The sequence below is a fragment of the Lepisosteus platostomus genome, chromosome 15, assembly GCF_059453375.1.
Source record: "Lepisosteus platostomus isolate fLepPlt1 chromosome 15, fLepPlt1.hap1, whole genome shotgun sequence".
Lineage (NCBI taxonomy): Eukaryota > Metazoa > Chordata > Actinopteri > Semionotiformes > Lepisosteidae > Lepisosteus > Lepisosteus platostomus.
In genome coordinates this window covers 13,259,496-13,283,034 of record NC_142625.1, presented here as the reverse complement: position 1 = coordinate 13,283,034, position 23,539 = coordinate 13,259,496, and the positions used below count along the sequence as shown (strand labels likewise).

Below are 23,539 nucleotides of genomic sequence, written 5' to 3'. Positions count from 1 at the left end.
CATTATAGCGATTGTGTCAGAAGAAAATACCATCTAAGTGTACTGCAACGTCAAAAAACTATTTCATATTATTATTAGCTTTGCATTATTGAAAGTGCACAGAAAAGAAAACAGAAGCTATGTCACAATATTTGCTCAGGAGATATACGTTTACACATCCTTCACCTGAGCTGTGACATATGGTATTCTACAGAAGCTAGGTGTCGCAGAGAAATGACGTATCTGCAGCAGGACCATGCTCTGGCTGGCTCTTTGCTGTCGTGTTGTGGTCTGTGGAGAAATGTTAGTTAAAACAGGTAAGAAGAACGCAATGTTTATTTATTGGAGAAAAACAGTTATCTTGCACTAGTTTAGAGAACAAAAACAGACAGAATATGAATATGCATAGCTATACAGTTAGTACTGGCTCTTATGTAAGTGGTCTGTTTTTTAACCTAAAATACATCTCCGGTTTATTTTCCTAGGAAAGGTGTATGTAACGTTGCTTTTTTTTATTTTTTAAGTACCAAGTATATTTTCGAGATCTGTTTTTTTTTTGTTTTAGATCTTTCTTTACGTTGTATTTTTATACGATGTAAAACAATTGTTTTACCGTGAAGTACTGAGCATCTATATATCCTACCACGACGTAATTTATTACAATATTCTGTTCTACAAAAATGTAATAGTCTAACTTAGTAGGTTTGGATCATTTAGAAGACCACACAGGCAGCCATTAAAGGAGACACTTTTTGTAGGAAAAGGGGATTCGGTGAACGAAAGGATACCGATAAGACTACCGAGCACTTCTTGTGTTTACTGGCTATCACCACCAGGGGGGCGGATGAACTGGGACATTCAGGGATGAAAAGTACGGAAGCGCATTGCTGCCACCAAGGGAAAAAAATCGCCCCCTTATCCCGTAATTACGAGAGAACTATCTCGTAATTACGATATATCAATTCTCGCGTACTTCATGTGATCACGCGATATTACATTTGTCATACAATACCTATATCGCTACGTGTGCGGGGTCCGGACTTGCAGTTTTAAGCAGTGGAACTGATTACACGTATAACTGTTCACAACGGAACCATCGTTGATTTTCTCTCTTAATCCCACAAAACTGATCCTCGTGCTTATAATGATTCTGTTCATATGTGCTAAAAATTGCAAGATTTTATTATGATTAAACCCCGGTCGAAAGTAAATCCGTACAAATTCTGCAGGGCGGGACATTGTCACAATTAATAAACCGAAAGTGCCAGACAAGTTCACGGTAGCTTCAACATGCGTTCAATGCACAACGGAACAGGATGTACGGACACTGAAGTAATTATTGCTATCTCGTAATTACGAGATAAGAGGGGCGATTTTTTTCCCTTGGTGGCAGCAATGCGCTTCTGTAGAAAAATACTATATAAAGCAATATTTACTTTTTCTTTAATTGTATTTTATATACAGATGCGAGATCTCTCACTTACCTGCATAAGGAGAACATAGGTTTACAAACTGCAGGACGTTTCCAAGGAAAAAAAAAAATAAACCCAAAAGACCACGAATTTGGTTGTGCCATGATAATATGCAACTGAAGCTAAAATAAACATACTTCAAAGCATGATGTGACTTGGCTAGCATCCATGGAGCAAGACAATTAAGTTGCAGATCTTGAGTTCAAGACAGAAGCTGCTTCTTGGAGCTTCCATTGTTTTTGGAAACGGACCTGGATAAACTTACGTCACTCTGGAATCAGGCTTGTTAGAGCGCACTAGCTGTTGGACCCTGCTGCACATGTGCAGGTTTACAGCACTGGCTGAATCCTCTTTCTGTCCACAGGTTGCTCTCGCTGAGCTGGAGGATTGTGCCCGCGGATGGCTCTGATCGATGACCCCAAGGCGGCCTTTGCCGCTCTGCGGCCCGTGTGTGTGCCTCTGATGCGGGAGCAGACAGTGGGGAACGTGGAGCGACTCCGCGGGCAGCTGCGAGGGGTGAGCGATGCGGCCCTGCAGCAGCTGCAGGAGTATGTCCTCTTCCCCCTGCGCTTCATCCTCAAGTCTCCCGGCTCCAAGAAGGAGAGCTTGATCCATGCCGTAGTGGAGTGCGTTGGCTACGTCCTGGCCAACACGTGTGTGCAGAGCTGGGACTTACTCCGGGCCGTCTTCTCAGAGCTCTGCCTCTGCCTGTGTTCTCCCACGAACCCTGGCAAGCCGGCTCCCGTATCCGAAGAGCTTAAAATGGCTGTCCTCAAAAGCCTGGACGCCCTGCTGCACGCCGCCTACGGAGACATCCTCCTGCAGCTCTATCAGCCAGCCATGCTGCCTGGTGTGGGACTTGCCATCTCCCTGCTGCTCGAACTGGGAGAGCGAGAGAAGGCCAGGAATGTCCAGGCAGCTGCGCTGAAGTGTCTGCAGGTTCTGCTCCTGCAGTGTGACTGCCCTGAGGGACACGTGTCGATGACTCAGGATGAGAAACGGATCCTGGGTAGCACCTTTGCCTCTTTTCTACCGGGAATCACTGTTAGCTTGTCTAGAGTTGTTACTGGAGATGTCAAGCAAGGTCATGCAGTGACAGTAAGTGCAATGAGGATCTGGTACAAGACTGTAGGCCTGGTCATGGCTGATGACCAATTCTCTAGGACAAATGACATAGAGAAACCAGCAGTGGAGCTGGGGAGGGCTGCAGAGTTGGTGGTGCAGGTAAACGAGGAATGGGCCAAGGACACTTCAGCAAAACTGGCAATCCTCCTGAAGAAAATTATTGCATGTACTTCTGCTCATCAGCACTGGAAAGTAAGACTGGAGCTGGCAGAGTTTGCAAACCATCTCCTTTCTAGCTGCCATAGCTACCTGGGGGACTGTATTGGACTACTTCTGGAGGCTCTGGTGGGTCTGGTGAATGATGACAACACAACAGTCCAGGAAAGGTGTAATGAAGCCTTACATGGGATAGCCCAGCGGAACCTGACTGAGCAGAACCGGACACTCACAGATGTTCTGTCAGAGAACCTGCACTCGCTTGCCACTGTTCTTCCTCGCCTGATGAGGACATCAGATGATCGTCACAAGATCTTCACTTTGAATGTTTTCCTGGGGTACCTGAAGATGCTTGGGCCTCGGGTGAGAGTGGTGCTGAACTCGGCAGCTCACCTCCAGCGTGTCTCCAAAGCTCTGATGCAGGTTCTGGAACTGGATGTGACCGATGTCCACATTGTGGAGGGGAGGAGCTCTCAGGATGTGGAAGAACTAGAATCCAGGCCCTACGAAACCCAGACTCAGAGAAAATACTTCCAGTGCTTCACAGATGTAAAGATATTCACCTTGCTTCGGCAAATTTGCAGGTCGCTTGGTTACTATGGAGATCTCTATCTGTTGGTGGACCATTTCATAGACCTCTACAGGGAATCTTCTATCTACAGAAAGCAAGCTGCCTTAGTTCTCAATGAAGTCATTGCAGGAGCTGCTGGCATAGATATGGAAGAGATTCAAAAGCAGAATCTAACAAACCAGGAAGATGTAAAAGCAGCAGTGACGTCTATCATTGAGGAATACATCAGCCCAAGCAACTGGTATTTAGCTACCAATAAAGAAGAGTCTCAGGAAGGGGAGAATAACCTCTTTGGCCAGTCCCACATGCTGTCCATTACAAATGAAGCACAAGGGGACTGTCTTCAGGTCTCATCTGTGAACAAAGTCTTGACTGTTCATCAAATGAACAGCAACATCTGGCAGATCTGCATCCAGCTGGAAGGGATAGGATGTTTTGCTGTCGCTATGGGGATCGAATTTCGTTTGCTCCTCTTGACAACCTTGTACCCTGTGCTGGAAAAGGCTGGGGATGCAACACTGCTGATCAGCCAGTCAGCTCTGGGTGCCATGAGGGATATCTGCAGTGCCTGTAGGTATGACTCCTTAAAGGACCTCATCAGTGAAAACTCAGACTACCTGGTCAATGATATCTCTCTGAACCTACAGAGGCTGAGCCAGCACCCCCATGCCACCTGTGTCCTTAGTGTAATATTTAGCCACTCAGACATCAACCTGTTGCCATTGGTGGAGGACATCATTCAGGATGTGTTGATGGCCTTGGATTACAGCTACAATGAAAGGGCATTGATGTTCTGCACGGTACTGCTTTCACTTATGAAGGCTATAGGTAAGGTGTAACACTGCAGTCATTGTTACTCTCTTTGAATGGGTTTCATGTGATACATGTCATTTTCTTCAGGGATTCTAATTGAAAAGGAGGCCAAGGTGCATGACTAAACAAAATGCAGTGTTGGAGTTGGGGGGAATTTCCCTAGATCTGGTATTTTAGACTGCTCTTGCAACCACCATCCCCTAAGGCAGGGGTTCCCAATCCTGGTCCTAGAGGATTGTTAGTTAAAAGGCTTCCTCCAGTAGGTTTTAAAAAGGAAAGCAGTCTCACAGTTCAAACTAATCCTGTTATTACAAATTCAGTGGTGTAATTGGCTGGAACCCCTGCTCTAGGGTATAAAACAATTTATAAGTCAGCGGCCAAGTCCTACAGATGTAGAAAAAAATAGATGGCTGTCTTGTATGCCAAAAATGGGAGATGAAAGGTTTATAGGTATACAGTAGACTGATTACCATGAAACTGCTCCAATGCTATACTGGAAATTGTTCACTGACCTGCAAGGAAGTGACACTAATTCTCTGTCAAGTCAGCAGCCAGCATTCATATCACTCTGCAGCTCACAACTGGCAACCCACTGAAGCTCAGCAGGTGTGAGCCTGGTCAGTTCCTGGATGTGAAACCTCCTGGGAGAAACTAAGGTTGCTGCTGGAAGAGGTGTTAGTGGGGCCAGCAGGGGGCGCTCACCCTGCGGTCCATGTGGGTCCTAATGCCCCAATATAATAACGGAGACACTATACTGTAAACAGGCGCTGTCCTTCGGATAAGACGTAAAACCAAGGTCCTGACTCTCTGTGGTCATTAAAAATCCCAGGGTGTTTCTCGAAAAAAATAGGGGTGTAACCCTGGCGTCCTGGCCAAATTTCTCATTGGCCTTTACCAATCATGGCCTCCTAATAATCCCCATTTATCAGTAAGCTTCATCACTGTTCTACTCCCCACTGATAACTGATGTGTGGTGAGTGTTCTGGCGCACTATGGCTGCCGTCGCATCATCCAGGTGGATGCTGCACATTGGCGGTGGTGGAGGGGAGTCCCCATTACCTGTAAAGCGCTTTGAGTGGAGTGTCCGGAAAAGCTCTATATAAGTGCAAGCAATTATTATTATTAAGACAGAGAGGATCTATCAGATCTAACAGTTTGTCTCTGATCCATGAATGAATAACAAGGATTTATCTATAAATAATTAAATTGATACAAAAAAGGTTGTATGCAATGAGCAAAACAGGATAGGATTTCTTTAACATTTTACCTTAAAACGCAAGGCAAAATAGGAGTGCAGAAGTATCGCCAGCTGTAGTCCTCCTGACAACAGGAGACTGGGAGCAGCTCATAACACACAGCGCTAGTGCTACTGTTGGTGACCAGTACAGATTAATGGCCACCACAGAGCACAACATGGCGTAGTTGCTGAGTGACCAGTACTATAGTCCTAAAACACTCCCAGACAAAATTATAGAAGTACCAATTAAAATGACAATAAATTTCAGTTGGTTATTCTCTAGTGACAGTTCTTGGTTTACACTGCAGTTGAAGAATTTATTCATAGAAGGAGAGTAGGGAAGCTTGTATATTCTTCACACACTGGAGCTTTCTGTGTATGTTGTAAGTTCTATTCTGACATAATAATAATGATTATTTGACAAGCATTAAGTTAAAGGTTCAAAATGTTTTAAGTAGGTATTTTTATTGTTGTGACAGCCAATATTAAATGACTTCTAGTGGGTGTTTTGTGATAGTGGCTCAGTAATGCAGTTGTGAGCATTATTGCCTCGCTACGCTGGGGCCCAGGGTTCAATTCTGTACCTGTGGTGCTGTCTGCCTGGAGTTTCTATCTCCTGTTTGCATGGGCTTCCTCCAGGTGCTCCAGTTTCTTCCCATACTGGTAGATGAATTGGCTTCTGGGAAGATGGGCCCTGTTGTGTGTGTCTGTGTGTGTGCCTTGTGATGACTGGCATCCCATCCAGGGTTTGTCCTGCCTTGTGCCCATTCCTTGCCAGGATAGGCTCTGGCTCCACTGCAACCCTGAATTGAATAAAGCGATTAGAAAATGGATGGATGGTTATTTTGCATTACTGTGGATTGGTACCATTCTAGTAGAATTCAGTAAAAGGTATATTTAGCTCAATTGTTTTGAATGTTTGTTCTTGAATAAGAGCGCATACTCTGTTGTATTATTTTGGCTGTAGTCTATGAAGCGCCCAACAAAATAAATTAAAACATACCATGTTAAAAAAAGCAAGTTTGATTAAGTTTTTACTTCTAGAAACATATGTTCATAGAAGAAAGCTTTTATATTGGAAGTATTTTTTATTTAATTCTTAATTAAAATGTTGATTCTTTGATGGTAAATTTCTCTTTTGCAACTGGTCAGTTGTATGTTTCCAGTGTAAAGCTTTGTTCTGGTTTTAGTGGATGACAATATTTTTAGGTTTTCTTCATGGTAGCATTTATTCCAGTTGTCCTTTATGTGCCAGGCTGGAGGGAAGAAAGGCAGCGTTGCGCTGGATCAGAAGTTAGTCCTGTAAAACCACAATAATAACTTCTGTTTCATCTTACTGATCAAGGCCACTTTGACACTTGTGTTTTTGAGAACAGCGAGGTGGTTCCCAGCCAAGGGAGGGGGAGAACACACTGGACCAGCCAGCGAGAAGGAGGCAGCAGACTGGAAGGATGTGTTTGATGCGAGGCAGTTTCTGCTGGACTACCGCAGGCAGAAGGAGCTGGCAGAAGGCAACGCTGGGGAAGAGGAGGCGGATATGGAAGATAAAGGTTGGGGCTTTTGAGGAGCACAGCATGTAGGAGACAGGTGGCCTTTGTGCTGCTGAAATAGACCCTCTCACTGAGACTTATCACAGTTACACCGTCCAGTGTACAACTGCTCGTGTCGTTGGAATGAAAAAAGGAGGTCTAGTCCGTCATCTTCTTTAATGTGTTTTGGATCGCCCTGATTTCCAGAACCAGCGCCGCCAGCCCCCGAGCCAGAGGTGGATCTGGAGCCTGATGGGAAAGCTGCTCTCCCGCCCCACATTGCCATAGCCAAGGAAGTGATGGAGAGGTGCATCCACTTGCTGTCGGACCCCAGCCTGCAGCTCAGGCTCAAGGTGAAAGAACAGATCTGGGCACGGCCTCCAGGAAGGGCCTTGAGCAGATCGTACCTAACATAATATACTCAACACCAGAGCTGCCTGGCAGAAGAGTAAGCTTTGTTCACTATTGGTGCTTGCGTAAGAGGAAGCCTTGCTCCCCCATTTCTAGTGCAAAATATATATTTAAACTAAGAGAAGTTAGTGTTCTTGTTTCACTATCATTTTCAGCCCCTTTTCTCTACCAGTGGAATGTCCACAGCTGAGCATCTGTTCGCCGGGGTTTAGGAGTGGCTCAGAGCTGTATTGTCTTCAGGGAGCCCCGAGACAGAAGCAACGCGTTGGGACGTGATCACCAGAAAGGTCACGGCAGCCAAGTCTGAAAGCGCTTTAGAATGTCACATTTTCACGGGTAGGGATATAGTTTTGTCACAGTGGGAAATAAGTATCAAGGCACCCTTGACTGAAAATAGCAAATTTCATGGATTTGTCATGGCAACCGAGTCAAACTGGCAAATCTAGAATTACAAGATTCCCTCTGTAGACAACAGAAATGAGTGGGCTTTAGCTGCAAGTGTTCACTGACTTGTGACAGGAACCCGAGTGGCTCTGACTTGGTTCGTATGTTCCAGTGTCCTTTCCTGTCTTACAGGTTTCATAAGCACACTCTTTCTTCATTGGCAGCAATGTAGTCTTAAATCCCTGCACACAATACCTCCTGTTTTCACAGCAGGAAGCCCACGTGCACTGTCACTGTGACAGCATCACGACTATATCTCTTTTTGTGAAAAAAAACAATGGATGGGAATGGACACGCCTCCGCCAGTCTCAGTGACACACGGGGGGCGTTGCACTGTAAGATGAGAGGTCTCGTTCGTGCGGCTGCAGGTCCTGGACGTGCTGGAGCTGAGCGTCGGCGTGCTGCGGAGCCGGGAGCGGGAGCTGCTGCCCATGGCCCACCGCGTCTGGCCGCCCCTCCTGCGCCGGCTGACCGGCGACGACCCGCTGGCTGTGTTGCGGGCCTTCAAGGTGAGGGCCCTCCCGTCCCCCAGGGCACGCTGGGAGGGCAGAGCGCAAGAGCAGTGCGCCTCCACTTCCCTCTGGGTTCCTTCTGTGTCCACTGATTTTATAGTGTCTGCTGTTTTTATTCGAAAGTTTGTATTTTAATCAATGAACAGATGACTAATTAAAATTTTCTTCTTGGGGAGTAATTCCATAATAGAAAGTGCCGACTTGCTCCATCTTCTAATTTGCGTCTTTTAGAAAACTAGAATAAGATTGGATGCCACCTCAATTCACCTTAATTTTTGTACTTCACATGTTCATATTTTTATTCTTTTATACCTCCTCACTATCCACAAGCTTATTTAGAAGCAGACAGAAGCACTTTGCTTTTAATGATGTTAACTCTCTTTTCAAACTTTCTCTTTTTTCTTTCTCGGTCTGTTGTCACGACAGTCCTGTTTTTATGCTGACGTTTGCTGGTATTCGCCTTTGTGTGTGTGCTCCTCTAGGTGCTGTGCACACTGGGAGAGAGCTGTGGAGACTTTCTGAGGAGCAGAGTGTCCAGAGAGGTGCTGCCACAAGTCACAGGCTCCCTGGTGAAGCAGGCCCCAGTAAGCGCCAAAGCTGGGCCCATCTACACCCACACCCTGGCCTACAAACTGCAGCTGGCCGTGCTGGAGGGTCTGGGGGCCCTGTGTCTCCGGCTGGATCTAGGTAACTCAGCAGATACTGTGAAGAGTACCAGGAGTCCACAAGTACTATGGGATTTAGGGAATCATTATAGCACACTTGCTGACAAACAAACAAGAATCCTAAGCTTCATACTTTTGAACATTTACATTTCTGCTCATAACACCAACATTTTGATCTGAAGAGGACTTCTCATTTGCTTATTTAACTCATCTTAAATGTAATATCTTAACAATTTTCATAGTCTTTTTATAAAGTCCAATTTTGATCATTGTTTCTTTTCAATGACTAAAAAGACTGATCTTTCACACTCTGACTGAGGGTGGCAGTTTTCGTTTTACAATTCTCACTCACACACAGAAAACAGATAATTGAACTCTGAAGAGACAAAGGAAACAGGTTTTCAAAGTCAGCTTTAAAGTAAACAAATTTAAAAGCTGGGTTTTTTTTGCAAAGCCAAAATAGAAATGGCGAAAAGTACCAAGCTTAAAGATACAGATAAACCAAGCACAATGTTTAAAGTAATGATTTAGTCACCATGAGCTTCACCGTTTAAGGCCTCGCTCCTGCATAGACTAGTGGTGTGTCTCATGCAAGAGTTACTGGTGTCCTGTTCTTTGGATTATAAGTATTTTGACTATAAGTGTCTCAGTAGGGGAGGCTTTGAATCAAGGGGTCTGCTTGATGTATTACTCATTTTGTGAAAGACTGAAAAACTGAGCTCTTGCAGATTTTGTAACTCCTACATTATCAGTAAAAAAAACTTAAAATATATGTTTTAAGGGAGAGGTATGTCTGATTGTCTCATTGGCCTTCAAATTGTAAAACAAACCTGAAGAACAAGCTTCAGTCCTTTAGCATCCATTTCTGCACCTTTTTGTATACTGAATCCTTTGAAAAGGGCAGCGGACCATTTGACCACATTGGCTGTGATAGTTGAGATAAATTATTTCAAAAATCAACCACTAGATGTCAGTGTGGGGTTGTAAAACGATTCTGCATCACTCAAATCTTGGCAGTACAGCATTGCCTTCCTTCAAAAGGGATAGATCATGGTTATATTTGACAAAGCAGAAGTTACTGTTTACAGGAGATTTTCCAAAGGCTCCCATTGCCTTTCAAGACTTTTTTGTCTAAAAAAAAAAATCAATTTCAATAAACAAGGAAACTTTTTCTTAAAAGAACACGCTTCTCAAAATCCCCCTCTAGGTTTTAATTGAATAGGCTGGAGCTGAGACAGAAACGCTGCAGTCTGTAAACATGCTGTCTTACTTTACCGTAGGGAGTTCTCTCTGGAACAGTCGGAATGCAATTACAGTCAGCATTATGAAAGCTCGCAATGCAATAACTCTTTGATTTAGCTTTTGCCTAAAAGCTGTGTGGAGCTTCTCCCTTGTTGATTCTCTAAGTCTATTGTTTCTGCTCTGAAATCACCAAGGGAAGTGTGTGTGGGGGGTTTTGCATGAACATTAAATGTACTTTTTATTGTTATTCTTTTACTTATTCTTTATTATTCTGAGACAGCAGGTGGATGCTGATGCTGTGAGGTTCATCCGGTAGGTTGGGTCACATGCATGGAGAACTGTTCTCTGGTTGTATAATGCAGTCGAAATGGGGATGGATTTTTTACTTGCTTCTTCGATGAAACAAATATCATTTTACATCTGTGCCACTAGGTCCCAGTTTAACCAAACTGTTGCTGGAATACACATACATTTGAAATACAGTGTTGGAGCTGAGCATCATATAATGCCATTGGCACACAGTGAGGCAAACAGCCTGTTCCCTAATGTTACTCTGATTTTTAATTCATACCAGTCCTCTGCTATCCACAGGCGATAGAGCTCTGTAGATACACTGATACAGGCTGTATTGCAAAGGAGTAGGTAAAGGTTTATTCCGTGCTGAAAGGAAACTAAAAGAGACACAACATTTTGGCTGTGGAGCCTTCTTCAGGCTGTATTGTATGCGGTTTGATATCATTTTTGTTTTGCTTGAAGAACAGAAATGTGGAGTACACAGTAGAAAAAACAGAAGTATCCATTGCTAGCATGTTGAGATTACTAGAGATGTTGCAGGGGAAATGTGTAGCTATTTGTGGGGGGGTAATCATAAGTCTGATTGACAAAGGGCTAATAAGCTAGCAGACAACTGCTCTCTCCGTTTGACAGGAAGGAGGGCAGGCTGAATATGGACAAAAATAAAACTGAAATCAAATTATTCACCATCTCTTTCTGTATTAGAAAGAAGGGAGGGTGAGAAGATTGAATTCAGTTTCCCTCAGCTGCTTTCCCAATCCTGGCTTACCTGTGTCCGCTGCTCTGTAGGGGATGCTGACCTGGCTGCTGTTTGTGAAGCCTGCCTGCCCTACCTCAGCTGCAGACAGCCTCCCAAGCTGCAAGAAGCCTGCCTCAGGTGAGGCCACACACAACTATACCACTTATATCACTTATATTTCACAACTATATCACTTATCTTTTTGGTTTTTATCAGAAAAAGGAGTTTTCCCATGTGTATGTGAAATCTTATTATAGGGTGAGCCTGTTTGGCTTATTTAGCCTGGAGCGAGTGATTAGTACAACAACCTGGAGACTGCAGGTTCAGACCTAGACTATGTTTGTAAGAACCATGCACAATGACAGTACTGTAACCCTTCGACTGAGTTGGAGAGAGTTACAGGATTTATCTACTGGATACTGACATACCAGCCAGAGCAGTGTCCACACCCAGCCTGCACATTGAGTTCCTCCATGTCCCATACCAGGGGTCCCTAGCAAGTTTGACTCTAATCTGAGTGAAAAAAGAGGAATTTTTAGTGTGAAACATCCACCCTTTTTCGATGATGCGTTTCTCAGTGAATACAGGGATGTTCCTGAAGTCTTCCTTACCTGGGCCATCTGGAAAAGGACACGCCCACTGTACCGTCTGTTCCCACATGTATGATGTCCCGTTTCAATCCTGCTTAACAACCTGCACTTGATAACAGCTGTTTCAAACGATTCGATATGCTTTTCCATACGCACCTCACATGTCTTTATTTCCACAGTGTGTTTCGGCATCTAATCCAGATCGACCCGGATGCCTTGTGGTTCGCTCTGAACGAGCTCCACTGTCCCCACGTGTACAAGCCCGAGTACCCAGAGCTGCACGCCGTGAGGCTTACCGGCATGGGCAGACCAAGGAACGAATTCACGGACAACATTGTCAAGCTACTGGCTCAGATGCAGTGACTGCGGAGAGGGGAGGATTCACCCATGAAAGGAGCTGCCTACCCTAGGGAATTTTCCGCTGCTTGCACTGTTCCGCTGGTGGCTGGCGCAGTTATTCTTAAGTGTATGTAGTTTGGCAGTGAAGGGAAGAGGGATCTGGAAAAGAAGAGGCTGGTCTCTCTGTAGGTGCATTAAAACAGAATTCAAACTTGCACAGGCACTGAAAGACAGAGCTTTGAGGTTGATGTCCCTTTTTTGGATGAAGGTGGCCAGACCCAGAGCGTTTCTTAATTAATAATGCCAAAGGGGGTTTGATAATTGTGCTGCCTGAAACCGTAATTGGATTTTTCAAATACTCTATAAATTATTTAGATGACCAGCACTGCGCTGCATAATACCAGCGCCTGGGGAATAACAGGCTTCAGTGCAGCAATTAAAGCCGTTTTGGTTGACACCGCAGTTAAAATCCCACCTGGAGAGAAACCTCGAACAGTTCTGTCCTGGCAGGGAGAAGGGGGAGCTCCTGCAGGAGAGAAGCTGTGCACAAGCAGGCCAAAGACTCTGTCCTTATCACACTCCCTGAGCTGTTCCTTCTGGCATTCGGAGGTGAATTTTTGTTCCTGTTTTTAAAAAAGCCACAGGAGCCAAGAGTTCTTGTCATGTCACCGAACAGTGCTATGCTAAATAAAAGCAGGTAGACTTCAAAGAAGTCTTGTCCTGTAATGTCCATCCCAGGTCACTTGAAGCTGTATGTTTTTCTGATTTATGTGTTCTCTAATTTGACTTTTTTCACCATCTGTTTTTGATTAAGTTTTGATATAAACATTTTGATAGATTTAAATCCTGGTACATTGAACAATAAACCATATTGGTTAATTGTTTTATTATACTTCTAGGTTTAAGCCTCAGATATTGTAAGAATGACAATGAAAGTGTAAATTAGTTTTTTCTCTATTAGTTTTTGACAGTGTTGATACTGTAATGATCTCTAATCTAAGTAAACACGCTTTCAACTCCTGTATAACAACCACTTGTTCAAGCTGTAAAGAACCTATTCATTTGCTGATCTTCACAAAGCTGTCATTGGCACAGACCTTGACTTTTAATTGCAATCAAATCTCATCCTTGATTCTCAGTGTAGAGAATGATGCTGTGATTGTGACTTTGCTGTCCAAGGTTATTTCTTTTCATGTGAAGAAGGCACATCAAAGCAGTGTTTACCAGTTTCCTTTGTGTAATTTTCTGCAGTTGTTTTGATTGAGTGTTTGAGCAGATGGGCTGAAAGGCATTCAGTATTTCAGCGTTTTCTGACACTGTTTCTTTGCAGTCAAACTGAAATTCTGAAAATGAAAAGCAAAAGACATCTTCTAAAGCTAGTGAAGGACTAAAAATATGGCAGATTTGTGCGATGCTAAGGGGTGATTTTGATTTCTTTTTCATTTTATGTGAAACAAATTGACTTTTTTTGGTTTTCCCCTTTGATTTTCCCCTTTGAGTGCACCATGAGGCTTGTAGTGTCATTTTAAGCCTCTTCTACCCATTCTGTCTATTTCCTGAACCTCAAGCCCCCTGCTTGTGGGGTCATTCATCTCTCACAGTCTCACAGCACCAGAAATGAAGCCTGAAGTCTTTAGCTCCTGTTTACAGGCTGTCGGTGCGCCAGACAAACAAACTGTATTTAAACTGTATTATTTGGCATATATTTTATAGTTATTCAAAATAACCTTCCTCCTTAGAGTTTAGGAATGTAGGTGATAAGTAGAATTTAATCCAATATTTTCTTAAGTTTGTGCACTGTGAACCTAGAGGGTTTGCATTTTGCTGGAAAATATTTTTAAAATAATACCAACTGAAGCATCTATAGAGGTATTTTCCCATTATGTCAGTCTGAAATGAATGGTACATTAAACTCCTTCAGTTTCAAAGAAATTGAGAGATACAATTTGCCAACAGACATATCGCCCTGCAACTCACAACTGGCTGCCCACTGAAGCTGAGCAGGTGTGAGCCTGGTCAGTACCTGGATGAGAGACGACCTGGGAAAAACTAAGGCTGCTGCTGGAAGAGGTGGAAGAGGCCAGCATGGGGCACTCACCCTGCGGTCCATGTGGGTCATAATGCCCCAGTATTATGATGGGGACACTATACTGGAAAAAGGCGCTGTCCTTTGGATGAGACGTAAAACCGAGGTCCTGACTCTCTGTGGTCATTAAAAATCCCAGGGTGTTTCTCGAAAAGAGTAGGGGTGTAACCCAGGTGTCTTGCCCAAATTTCCCAATGACCCTTACCAATCATGGCCTCTTAATAATCCCCATCTATGAATTGGCTTCATCACTCTGCTCTCCTCCCCACTGAGAGCCGATGTGTGGTGAGTGTTCTGGTGCACTATGGTTGTTGTTGCATCATCCAGGTGGGGCTGCACACTGGTGGTGGTGGAGGGGATCCCCATTACCACTTTGAGTGGGGTGTCCAGAAAAGTGCTATATAATTGTAAGCAATTATTATTATATGACAGCGTGGTTTTTTTGTTTTGTTTTTTTTGTCGCTGCCTGTTCTTCCCAGACCCTTTCTGAAATGTCAGACACAGTGAGCCATGCTGGCCTTTTTATCGATACAATTCTTCTTCTTACAGAAAACTGGCATGCCTAATTTCAAAGGGCAATAGGCAGCTATTTTTAAGGCATCTTGGTTCTGCTGATAACATTGTGCAGATAATCCGTCACCAGCAGAGGGAATAGTTTCAGTACAGCGGCTGGAGAATCCTCACAGTTGCAGTGTGTAGCACACTCGGCAATAAACTATTTTTTGTTTCCCTTTCATGGGTAGAAGTTGTCATTAGCTTAAGGGCATAATTAATTCCTTCTATAGTGACATTTCTGTGGCAGAGCGTTTTGTCTGACACCGCCGTGCAGAGGTTACCGGACTTCGGAAGTCGTACGAGGCCTCTGGAAGAATCGCTGACAATAACGGATGCGGCTGCTGGGCAGATCCAAAGAGCAGGGCCACGTGTTTTCTCCGCGCACAACATGTAGTTTATCTCTCCCGTACTTTATTACTTATTGTGCTGCCAGTACTGACAGCCTAGCTGTTATTTATCTGCTACCGAAGCCCGGCAGAAGACGCGTGCTGTAATGGGATTTCCTTCCAAATCACATTCGATAAGCGGGAGGTTTATTATGCTAAATTTCAAGTGAATGTGACAAAAGCATTGTTTGGCAGATTAAACCGTATTTGACGTACACAATACCAAAAATGAAGAAACATCTTTAACAGCTTTCCAAGAGGAAGAGCCTCTTCACTCTCGGGGAAGGAGTATTCCGACTGAACAGGTCTGCTGTTGGGAGCTCGTAGGGTTGCCCTTGTGTGACTGGAATAACCGCCACCTCAGAAAAGGAAAGGGCTTCCAGGCTAAAAATGATTTTGTTGACTTTACAAAAGAGCTCCAGCCAAATAATTTCTGCTTAATGTTTGGAAGCCACTGGCTTAAGGGGACAGTATTTAGCAAACCGAGAGAATCAGACACCCTCTTGCTCAGACAGTAGACCATTACAAGTTAACCCAGCAGAAACAAGAGTTCCCATTTACTTAGCAAGTTGGAGCAATCAGGGTGAAGTGTGGTAGTGGTGGTGGGAGGAAGGGTCATATCCAGGACCCTCTAATTATTGGTCCCCATCCTCAGCCATTGGTCTCTGTTGCCCACTTCTTTTCCATTCTTAATCCAGTATGTGACCTGAGGGATCCCTCTAACCAGTTCTTCTGGTTTTCATCTTTGTGAAACGATCAGTGACTTAATTGATCCAATAATTGGCTTAAGTGTTCGATATTAACTATATAGTCACTAAGAATCGGGACCACCGTGTGGTCTTATTCTCCCCAATAATGCGCCTAAGGAAGCTAGTAGAAAGTGCTACATTTAAGTTACTTGTAATACATAACCATTTAAACGCCTTCATATTTACTGTAACATGATAATACCTAACTAAAGACAGTCACTTTCTTAAAAAATATTAAAATGTCAATTTTTTGCAGTCCTATGCATTATATTTTTTTATATGGTCTCCACAAATATTTCTGCAGTTGGCTCATTCTTTTTGCAGGTGCTGTATGTACAGAAACCTATACAGTATGTAGCTTGAGGTATATATAGAACAAAATAAAACTTTTTCAAATTTAAGGACTTTTACAGGAATTTATATTATGAATGCAAAGCAGACAGAGAAAGGAATTACCAGTGTCTGACCCACCACGGTATTCAAGAGAGATGAACTTCAGTTACTGCCATCTGTAATGACCCAGAAGAGCCTGTATCTCCATCAGATTAATGTACATATTAATAAGGCAAATGTGTTATGAATTCTAACTCTCGCATACTCCACAGCACAGCCTGCAGAATGTACGGTAACAAGAGTGGAGGGGAGCTGAAAAAAGTGAAGGGTTCTGTGTCAAAAATGAAGATCCAAGGAATATCAGGGTGTTATTACAGAATAAAGCTACAGGCTGGTTGTATTCTGGCCACGATCATCCATCCATTTTTAAGATGCTTCGTCCAGTGATTGGGGGGAGCTGGAACCTATCTCGGCAAGCAACAGGCCGAAGGCAGGGTACATCATCACAGGGCACACACAGACACCAGGGCCCATTTTTTCACAGAATCCAATTAACTTTCCCGTATATCCTGTTTCGTTTTACACCGCTGGGACGCCAGAGCACCCATGTGAACAAGGGAAGACCATACAAACTCCACACAAACAGCACCCCAAGAATTGAAACCAGAATGAAATTATGCACAAAAGATAACCTCTTCTGAGATATTGTACCTGAAAAAGTATCCCTCCTTCATTTGGCTGTTTTCTGCTGAATTCACCTGAGCACATCTGTGTATCAACAGTGAAACAAGAGCCAGAGGACACAAGTGGAAACTAAGGTGAAGTGCATTTTAAGCTGAGATTAGGAGGCACATCTTTACGTAAAGGGTGGTGGGAGTCTGGACCAAGCTGTCCAGCCATGTTCTCAAAACTGATGCCCAGGTTTATTTCTAGCAATGGCTTGAAATAGTTTCAATAAATCAACAAGAAAAATGGGTTGAATCCTCTACAATCTAACCTTTGTTAATATTCTTATATTTTACACTACGACCATGGCAGGAGGTTTGACCATAAACCTTTGTTTATAAATACCACAGCTATGAGAGAGTCATTGAACAACTAATACTACAGGCATAACTAGGAAATTAAAAACTGCACATAGCAGTTTTGTTGTAACCAGAAAATGCTTTGTCTTCTCATTTTGTTTTCAGCTTTTTTATGCAGAATTTTTAAGTTGGCAGCTAGGTAGTAACAGAACTTGTGTAATACAGGTCAATTGAATGTACATTTTTCTCACAAGTCACAGAATACAAACCTTAAGATGCAAGAATGACTGCACATTTTGGAAAAACAGCTTGGCCAAATATTGTCTAAGCTCAGCTTTATAAGAAGACGCAAATGTTTTTTTGATATCTTAGGCATGCAGTGTCATGGAAAGCAGTCAACTCCAGGTGTACGATTCATGTAAGATCCATTTAATGTGTTAAAGGCATAAGTTTCGGGTGAGACCAACATCCTAAAGTAATTTTTGAAAAGGTACAACATTTTTTTTTACAGTAATTTCTTACAAAACATCAAAAGCAAAAAATAAAATAAAAAAGGAGAAACCTCCAAACAATCCTTTTACAAGCTCAATAAATAGTTTGTCCATAGGAAAGCGAAAACATTAAAATACTGTATATATTTTCTTACATATGTTTGATTTTTTTATTTAATTCTTAAGGACCAATGAAAAAATGTGCCATTTAAAAAGTGAGAAATCTCCTCTCTGTGCAGACACTGAGTCGCCCCTTCCATTGACTACAGAATTGACAATTTGGCCTCACCCCTGCGCATTATAAAAACATGGAATATGTAAAAACCATGGCCCGCTCCAGAGCACTGAGGAATGCAAAGTGATTGAATCCAAAATCATCATGCCTACTCCTTAATGCCGTCTCCTACAACAAATCCCAAATGTCCAGGTGTCCTGCCTCTCCCACAGATGAACGACAAACATTCCTATAAAGAAATTTAACATGCACTCCTTTTTATACAATTTACACAGAAGATTGGTTGCCGGGCAGTGGGATGGGGTGGGGGGGGAGGGGGATACGCAGTTTGGGGGCACTATGGGATACAGCTGTCAGTGCAGTCATTGTCGCTGTCTGCCGATCGCTTCTTCAGTTCCCGGCCCCCTTTGTGGTGGCTGTGAGGGGGGCCGTGCTTGCCGAGGTCTGAGGGGTGACTGCCCGGGTTCGTGTCCTGGGAGTGAGGGCCGCCTCTGAGGTGGTGCGGTCCCGGGTTCCTCTCGGGCTCCACCTGCAGGTAGGCGCGGACCTTGTGGTGCCTGGCCTTGCTGTCGCTGAAGTCAATCACCCGGCACTCGTACGTGCCCTCGTCTGAGGGCTTCACGCTGGACAGGCGCAGCTTGTGCGAGATGTTGCTTCCAGCCACCTTCACCACCTGGATTCAGGGAGCCAACGGGAGAAACCATTATGGCCCTTTTAGTTTGGTACAACTGCGCCAATGAGAAACAAAAAAAAAATGCATTTTTAACAGAAGTTCAGCAGGGAGATTAGAGACTAATCTTGCACACTTCAGCTCGCCTACATACACAAGTCTCACTCCCAGGTCTTTCCTTCTCTTATCTCTCTTGCATCATCCTATCTATACCCTTGCAGCAAACTCCTTCACTCAATCCTTGCAATAGTTATGGTTTGGGCAGCTTATCCTCTCAGACAGGCTTCCATTCCCTCAGCTAGGCAAGCCACAGGAAATACTTAATACATACAGTATGTCATCCCGCTGTCGCATTCCTTAGAACCTAAATATCGTGGTAAAGGGTGTTATTAATAGCAGGTACGTAGGCTTGCAAGGCAAGGTTAGTCAACATCTGCTTTTGAGAAATGTGTTCACCAGTGCTGACAACTATCGCTTGTTGAAAGTTTAAGATCTGGAACCCGAGACTCGCACTGCAGTTCAAGAGTGGTGAGAGTTGGAGTGTGGAGATGGTCCGAAGTAGAAGAGAAAGAGATTATGTTCAGTCATAACGATTTGGTTTGCACTAAGATACATTTCTATGCATGTTCTACTACCAAAGTCTCCTCTGGGCTTTCATGACACAGCCAGGCTTTGTTTATTTCACCAGGAATCTCTGAAACCACACAGACTGGATGCCCAGAAATCTCTTGTTTACACGAAAGCCACTGGATTTCTCACGGATCTCTTTGACAAGCCTCTTTTGTGTCTGATCTCTGTTTTTATCTGACATTTACTACACTTCCACAGAGCTGAGTCTTGTCCCACCTACTGGACATTTTGACTAACGATTGTAAGAGCAAACAAGCACGTAGACATCTCATTAAGTCTGCTGATTTTACTAAATGGTGTGAGGAGTTCTCCTTTAAATTAAATCTTTTGAAAACAAAAGGAACTTGTCATTGATTTTAGGAAGAATGCAGCACTCCTCCAACCTACTGTAATTACTGTAACTGTTGAAATTGTCAATGACTACAAGTATTAGGGACTGGACTCAGACAAAAACCTAAGATGGTACAAATGTTGTGACTATTTATAAAAAAGGCCAACAGAGACATTTTCAGCTATTTTGAGGTCGACAGAACTATAGTAACACTTTTATGTCCATTTTTTTAAAGTGTCTTAACATACTTTTTCCACTTGTTAATTTGGCAACATCAGTATCATTAATTGTAATAGGTTGGAGGAAAACACAGTAAGCAGTGGCAAATCAAATCAGTTTAAATATCCTCTACAAACGGGGTTGAAAAGAAGGCCAAGGGCATTATGGAGTTTGTGTCTCATCCCCTCCATTTTGAAATTACACTACTCATATAGGAGATGCCTCTGTCTCCATGTGTAACAGTAACAGATATTGCAGCAGGGACAAAAGATTTCCTGAGCCTATGAAACAATATAAAGTAACTCTTATCTCCTGTAACATTATTGCACTGTTTTCTCTGTATGCAAATTGTTTGTCTTCCTTATTTTGTTGTATTGGACTGTGCCATAAACACATTTCCCCCAGAGGATAATAAAGCTTGAACTGAATTGAACTAAATTGAAATCTAGATTTATTGTTAAAACATTTAATTAGACAATGCTGAGCCTCCATGGTTTGGTATTTAATGATGCTGCACACATTGTCAAAAAAGCATAGACCTGCTTCTCAACTGGAATTCATTAACTGTGAGATAAAAAATCCTCTTAATTAAACTGACAAGAGGAACGCTGAGTGTTTGCAAAGGCATTTTTTGTGTTTTGTTTTTCATGTAGGTGCAGTTAACACCCCAGAAAATGTAAGTGTTCCCAGAAGGTCTATACAGTATACAGGATCCTACACCATATACTAGAAGGTACACACCAATACCATACACAGGACAGGTAAATATCAATTACTGCACCAATACAGAAGTGCTTGTGAAGTTTGAACTGCAGATTTCAGTACTCCTGATTATGAGTCTGCCAGCAACTCTTGGGTCTTATCCAAGGAAGACTGAGAGGAAAATGCTGTTCTGTCTCTGCTTATCTGCTTCTCTCAGGGAAGGTCAGGTGTAGCTTGTTCATCCTCACACTGTCAGGCTGACCCAGGTGTAAACACAGAAGACATGTAGACACTGTACATAGGCAGAGTCATGCAACTGTGAAATAAACATTCCTGTATGAAAAACTGCAGTCTTCCTGTTTTTAGATTATGGATTTCTTTTGCTTTGCCTCTGATGTTTATGTTATATGATAATATATATTGTTGTATATATAGCATTTATGGTATGTCCCAAAATGTGTACACATTTTCAACACATTGTTCCTATTGCATGTGAAAATTTCTATCCCCTATGTAGCACATGCTGTCACAGCTCATACACAGGGATTTATCTGAGTTGATAGCCTGGAATTAGGTCACTTTACCAGGCTCTTCATACAAACCAAGTCCTGGTACACCTATCTATCAAGCAGCTAGAAAACACAAAGAATGACTTCTAGAAGGTAGTTTTAATGTTGTCACAGCTTAAGAGGAAAAGCGTTTTGAAAGAGAAAAGGACTCTAATGAAACACCATCCTTCCTTGAGCATTATTAAGCAGGCTTTGAAACATGCATCAGAACTGTGTTGTCAATAAACCTTCTCGTGTTAAAGACTAATTAAGCATGCTTGCAGACAGGCACTCATTAAATTCAACTAACATTTGAAGACTAGGCTCAGCAGGTACTTCTTCTGCTGATTTGATGAAGAACTGGGGTTCTCAGTGCTCTTTAATTTGAACTTTCCTCAGCATTTTCTTTGGGAACTCCATTTTTTAGCTGTCACAAGAACCACGCAGAGCTCTTAAGAGACATGATTTGCTAACTTTGCTAAATCCCACATTCTCTCCAAACACAGGAAGCAGAGTTACATACAGGGTGGAGCAAAAGATTTGGGAAAGGAACTCCTGGTGAAAAAATGTAGCCTGGCTCTCTTCAGCTACTAAAATACTATGCATGTTGTTATTTATTTGATGATAAAGCTAGATACATGTAGACAAATATAGTGGGTGACATGATGTTGTGGTGATTGAGTTCAGTCTGACATTCGTTTTAAAATTTGGGTAGCTGTTAGATAACAAACCAGCCTGGTTGAATTTAAAGCCCATAATGAGACATGTGTTATCACATTGTTACTGTATAGCTCAAGTGGTGTTCATTCCCAGATCAAATCTGAGCATTCATCCTATGAAACCAGACACTAGATTTACTTTTCCTCAGATAAAATATTCCAACACAAATCACGTGTAAACTGGAAAAAAAAACACTAGATCTTCAGCAGACTATATACTGCCGTACTTTCAGTTTCAGGATAAAACTATCACTCTGCGCCTTGCCAATGGGCATGAGTAACTGTTAGCCCTTTAAGCAGAGGAGACCAGATGGCCCAGTGCTCACTGGGGCTGTCTGAGACTGGGCCAAATCAGATGAGAGATTCACATCCTGAGCAAACGACACTTAAGAAGAAAAAGTATAATTGCAAGTCTGCAGTGTCAAATTATAGATCCGAAGACACGTACTGGTGACAGAGACCTGGTATTTTGAAAAGACCTCAGAAAGAAAAAGTCATTTAATTGAAGATGGGATAATTTTAGCTCATCTCATCTGATAGTGTTTACTGCTACTAACTACACATAATGGCTCTCCCACACCACAGTCCAGCCTGGCTAAAAATTAGTAGCTGGCTTGAGGACATGCATTAGGGCTGCTCTGCTTCCTCTGCAAAGAGATTCTGGGCACATGAAACAGTGCTGCTTGAATAAAGAAAGACTTGGAAACAAATGATCACCTGTAGCCAGCAGCCAAGGATTCTTGGCACCAGAAGAATAATTACTGGACTGTACACAGAAATGAGTAGTGCCATACTTTCTTTTTAAATGCAAAATGTGATTATTTTCATCTCCTAACCAGATTACTAAATAAAATTAGTATTGAACAATTGGCTCCAGTTAAGTGCATGTGCAGAAGGGTGCTGATGATATTGTGACTGTTCTGTTAATGCCTTCTTCTCTGGCAGCACAGCCGGTTGATACTGAAACAGCGTGCAGCGTGACGTCCACCTCATCGTGAGAGAACAGCAAATAGCGAAGCTCCCGAAGCCAATTTCAAATCTGTTTTATCTACGTTAAAGCACTGAACTACACAGCACAGTAAGGTTTTGCCTTAGGTAGGGCTTAATACCCAATGGGTTAGAACCTTTAAAATAGAGTTGTGATATTTGGAATATTGCATTTCTTATTGGTGACCAGAACAATCACAAAGACGTACAGAGTTACAAAAGGATGGATGAGTGAAAAATATACAAGGCAGTTGTTCCAAGCTCTAGACATTGAAAATAGTTCTGGAATCTGTGAAACTTCAATATTCCTTCTACTTGCTAATTATAAAAAAAAAGAGTTGATATGGGTTCCCACAGATAACTTGTTTGACTGTGCACTGCAGTAAAGCTGATGTATTGGCTTCTGTCCTAGTTCCCACCCTGCAAACCAAACTCAGCAATGTAGTGAGTCTTCACTCTAGTAGAAATGACTATGGTTGCAGATTTAAGTACAATTGTATATTTTGGATAGGAGGTCCCATTCTCTGGTCACAATCTAAAACTCCTCCCAATACATAGGACTCCATTTACAGTACAGAGTAATAAAATCAATAATAAAAACTTTAACAGCCTGAAACTAAAATTTACTGAGGTATAGCAGGGAGCAGAGTGAAGTGTGTCATTGGCAAAAGAGTGTAGATCCAACTGAATGATACAATTTTGGCAGAACAACATGAAAATAACCAAAATACACATTACTCTGGTAATGTGTCATT

General features: G+C 42.7%; 2 protein-coding genes across 2 annotated transcripts in view; one reads left to right on the top strand and one right to left on the bottom strand.

Annotated features, from left to right (window-relative positions):
- Positions 1-12: 12 nt before the first annotated feature.
- tti1 (TELO2 interacting protein 1) lies at positions 13-13,344 on the top strand. Its single transcript, XM_088608353.1, has 8 exons — positions 13-296; positions 1,816-4,131; positions 6,730-6,903; positions 7,090-7,235; positions 8,106-8,246; positions 8,732-8,936; positions 11,240-11,327; positions 11,959-13,344. Exons 2-8 carry the CDS (start codon positions 1,851-1,853, stop codon positions 12,140-12,142), a joined length of 3,219 nt encoding a protein of 1,072 aa, XP_088464479.1. The 5' UTR covers positions 13-296; positions 1,816-1,850; the 3' UTR covers positions 12,143-13,344.
- Positions 13,345-17,660: 4,316 nt separating this feature from the next.
- Positions 17,661-23,539, bottom strand: part of LOC148648011 (V-set and transmembrane domain-containing protein 2-like protein) — a 42,681-nt gene continuing 36,802 nt past the window's right edge. The window contains exon 4 of the mRNA XM_088608089.1: positions 17,661-18,651. Coding sequence (XP_088464215.1) covers positions 18,316-18,651 — 336 coding nt within the window. The 3' untranslated portion in view covers positions 17,661-18,315. The remainder of the gene's footprint in view (positions 18,652-23,539) is intronic.

Excerpts from the sequence above, each read along its gene's own strand:
- tti1 (XM_088608353.1), top strand. The coding sequence starts at position 1,851 with ATGGCTCTGATCGATGACCCCAAGGCGGCCTTTGCCGCTCTGCGGCCC. Across the intron at positions 7,236-8,105 it reads GCCTGCAGCTCAGGCTCAAG|GTCCTGGACGTGCTGGAGCT; the intron begins GTGAAAGAACAG and ends GTGCGGCTGCAG. Across the intron at positions 11,328-11,958 it reads CTGCAAGAAGCCTGCCTCAG|TGTGTTTCGGCATCTAATCC; the intron begins GTGAGGCCACAC and ends TTATTTCCACAG.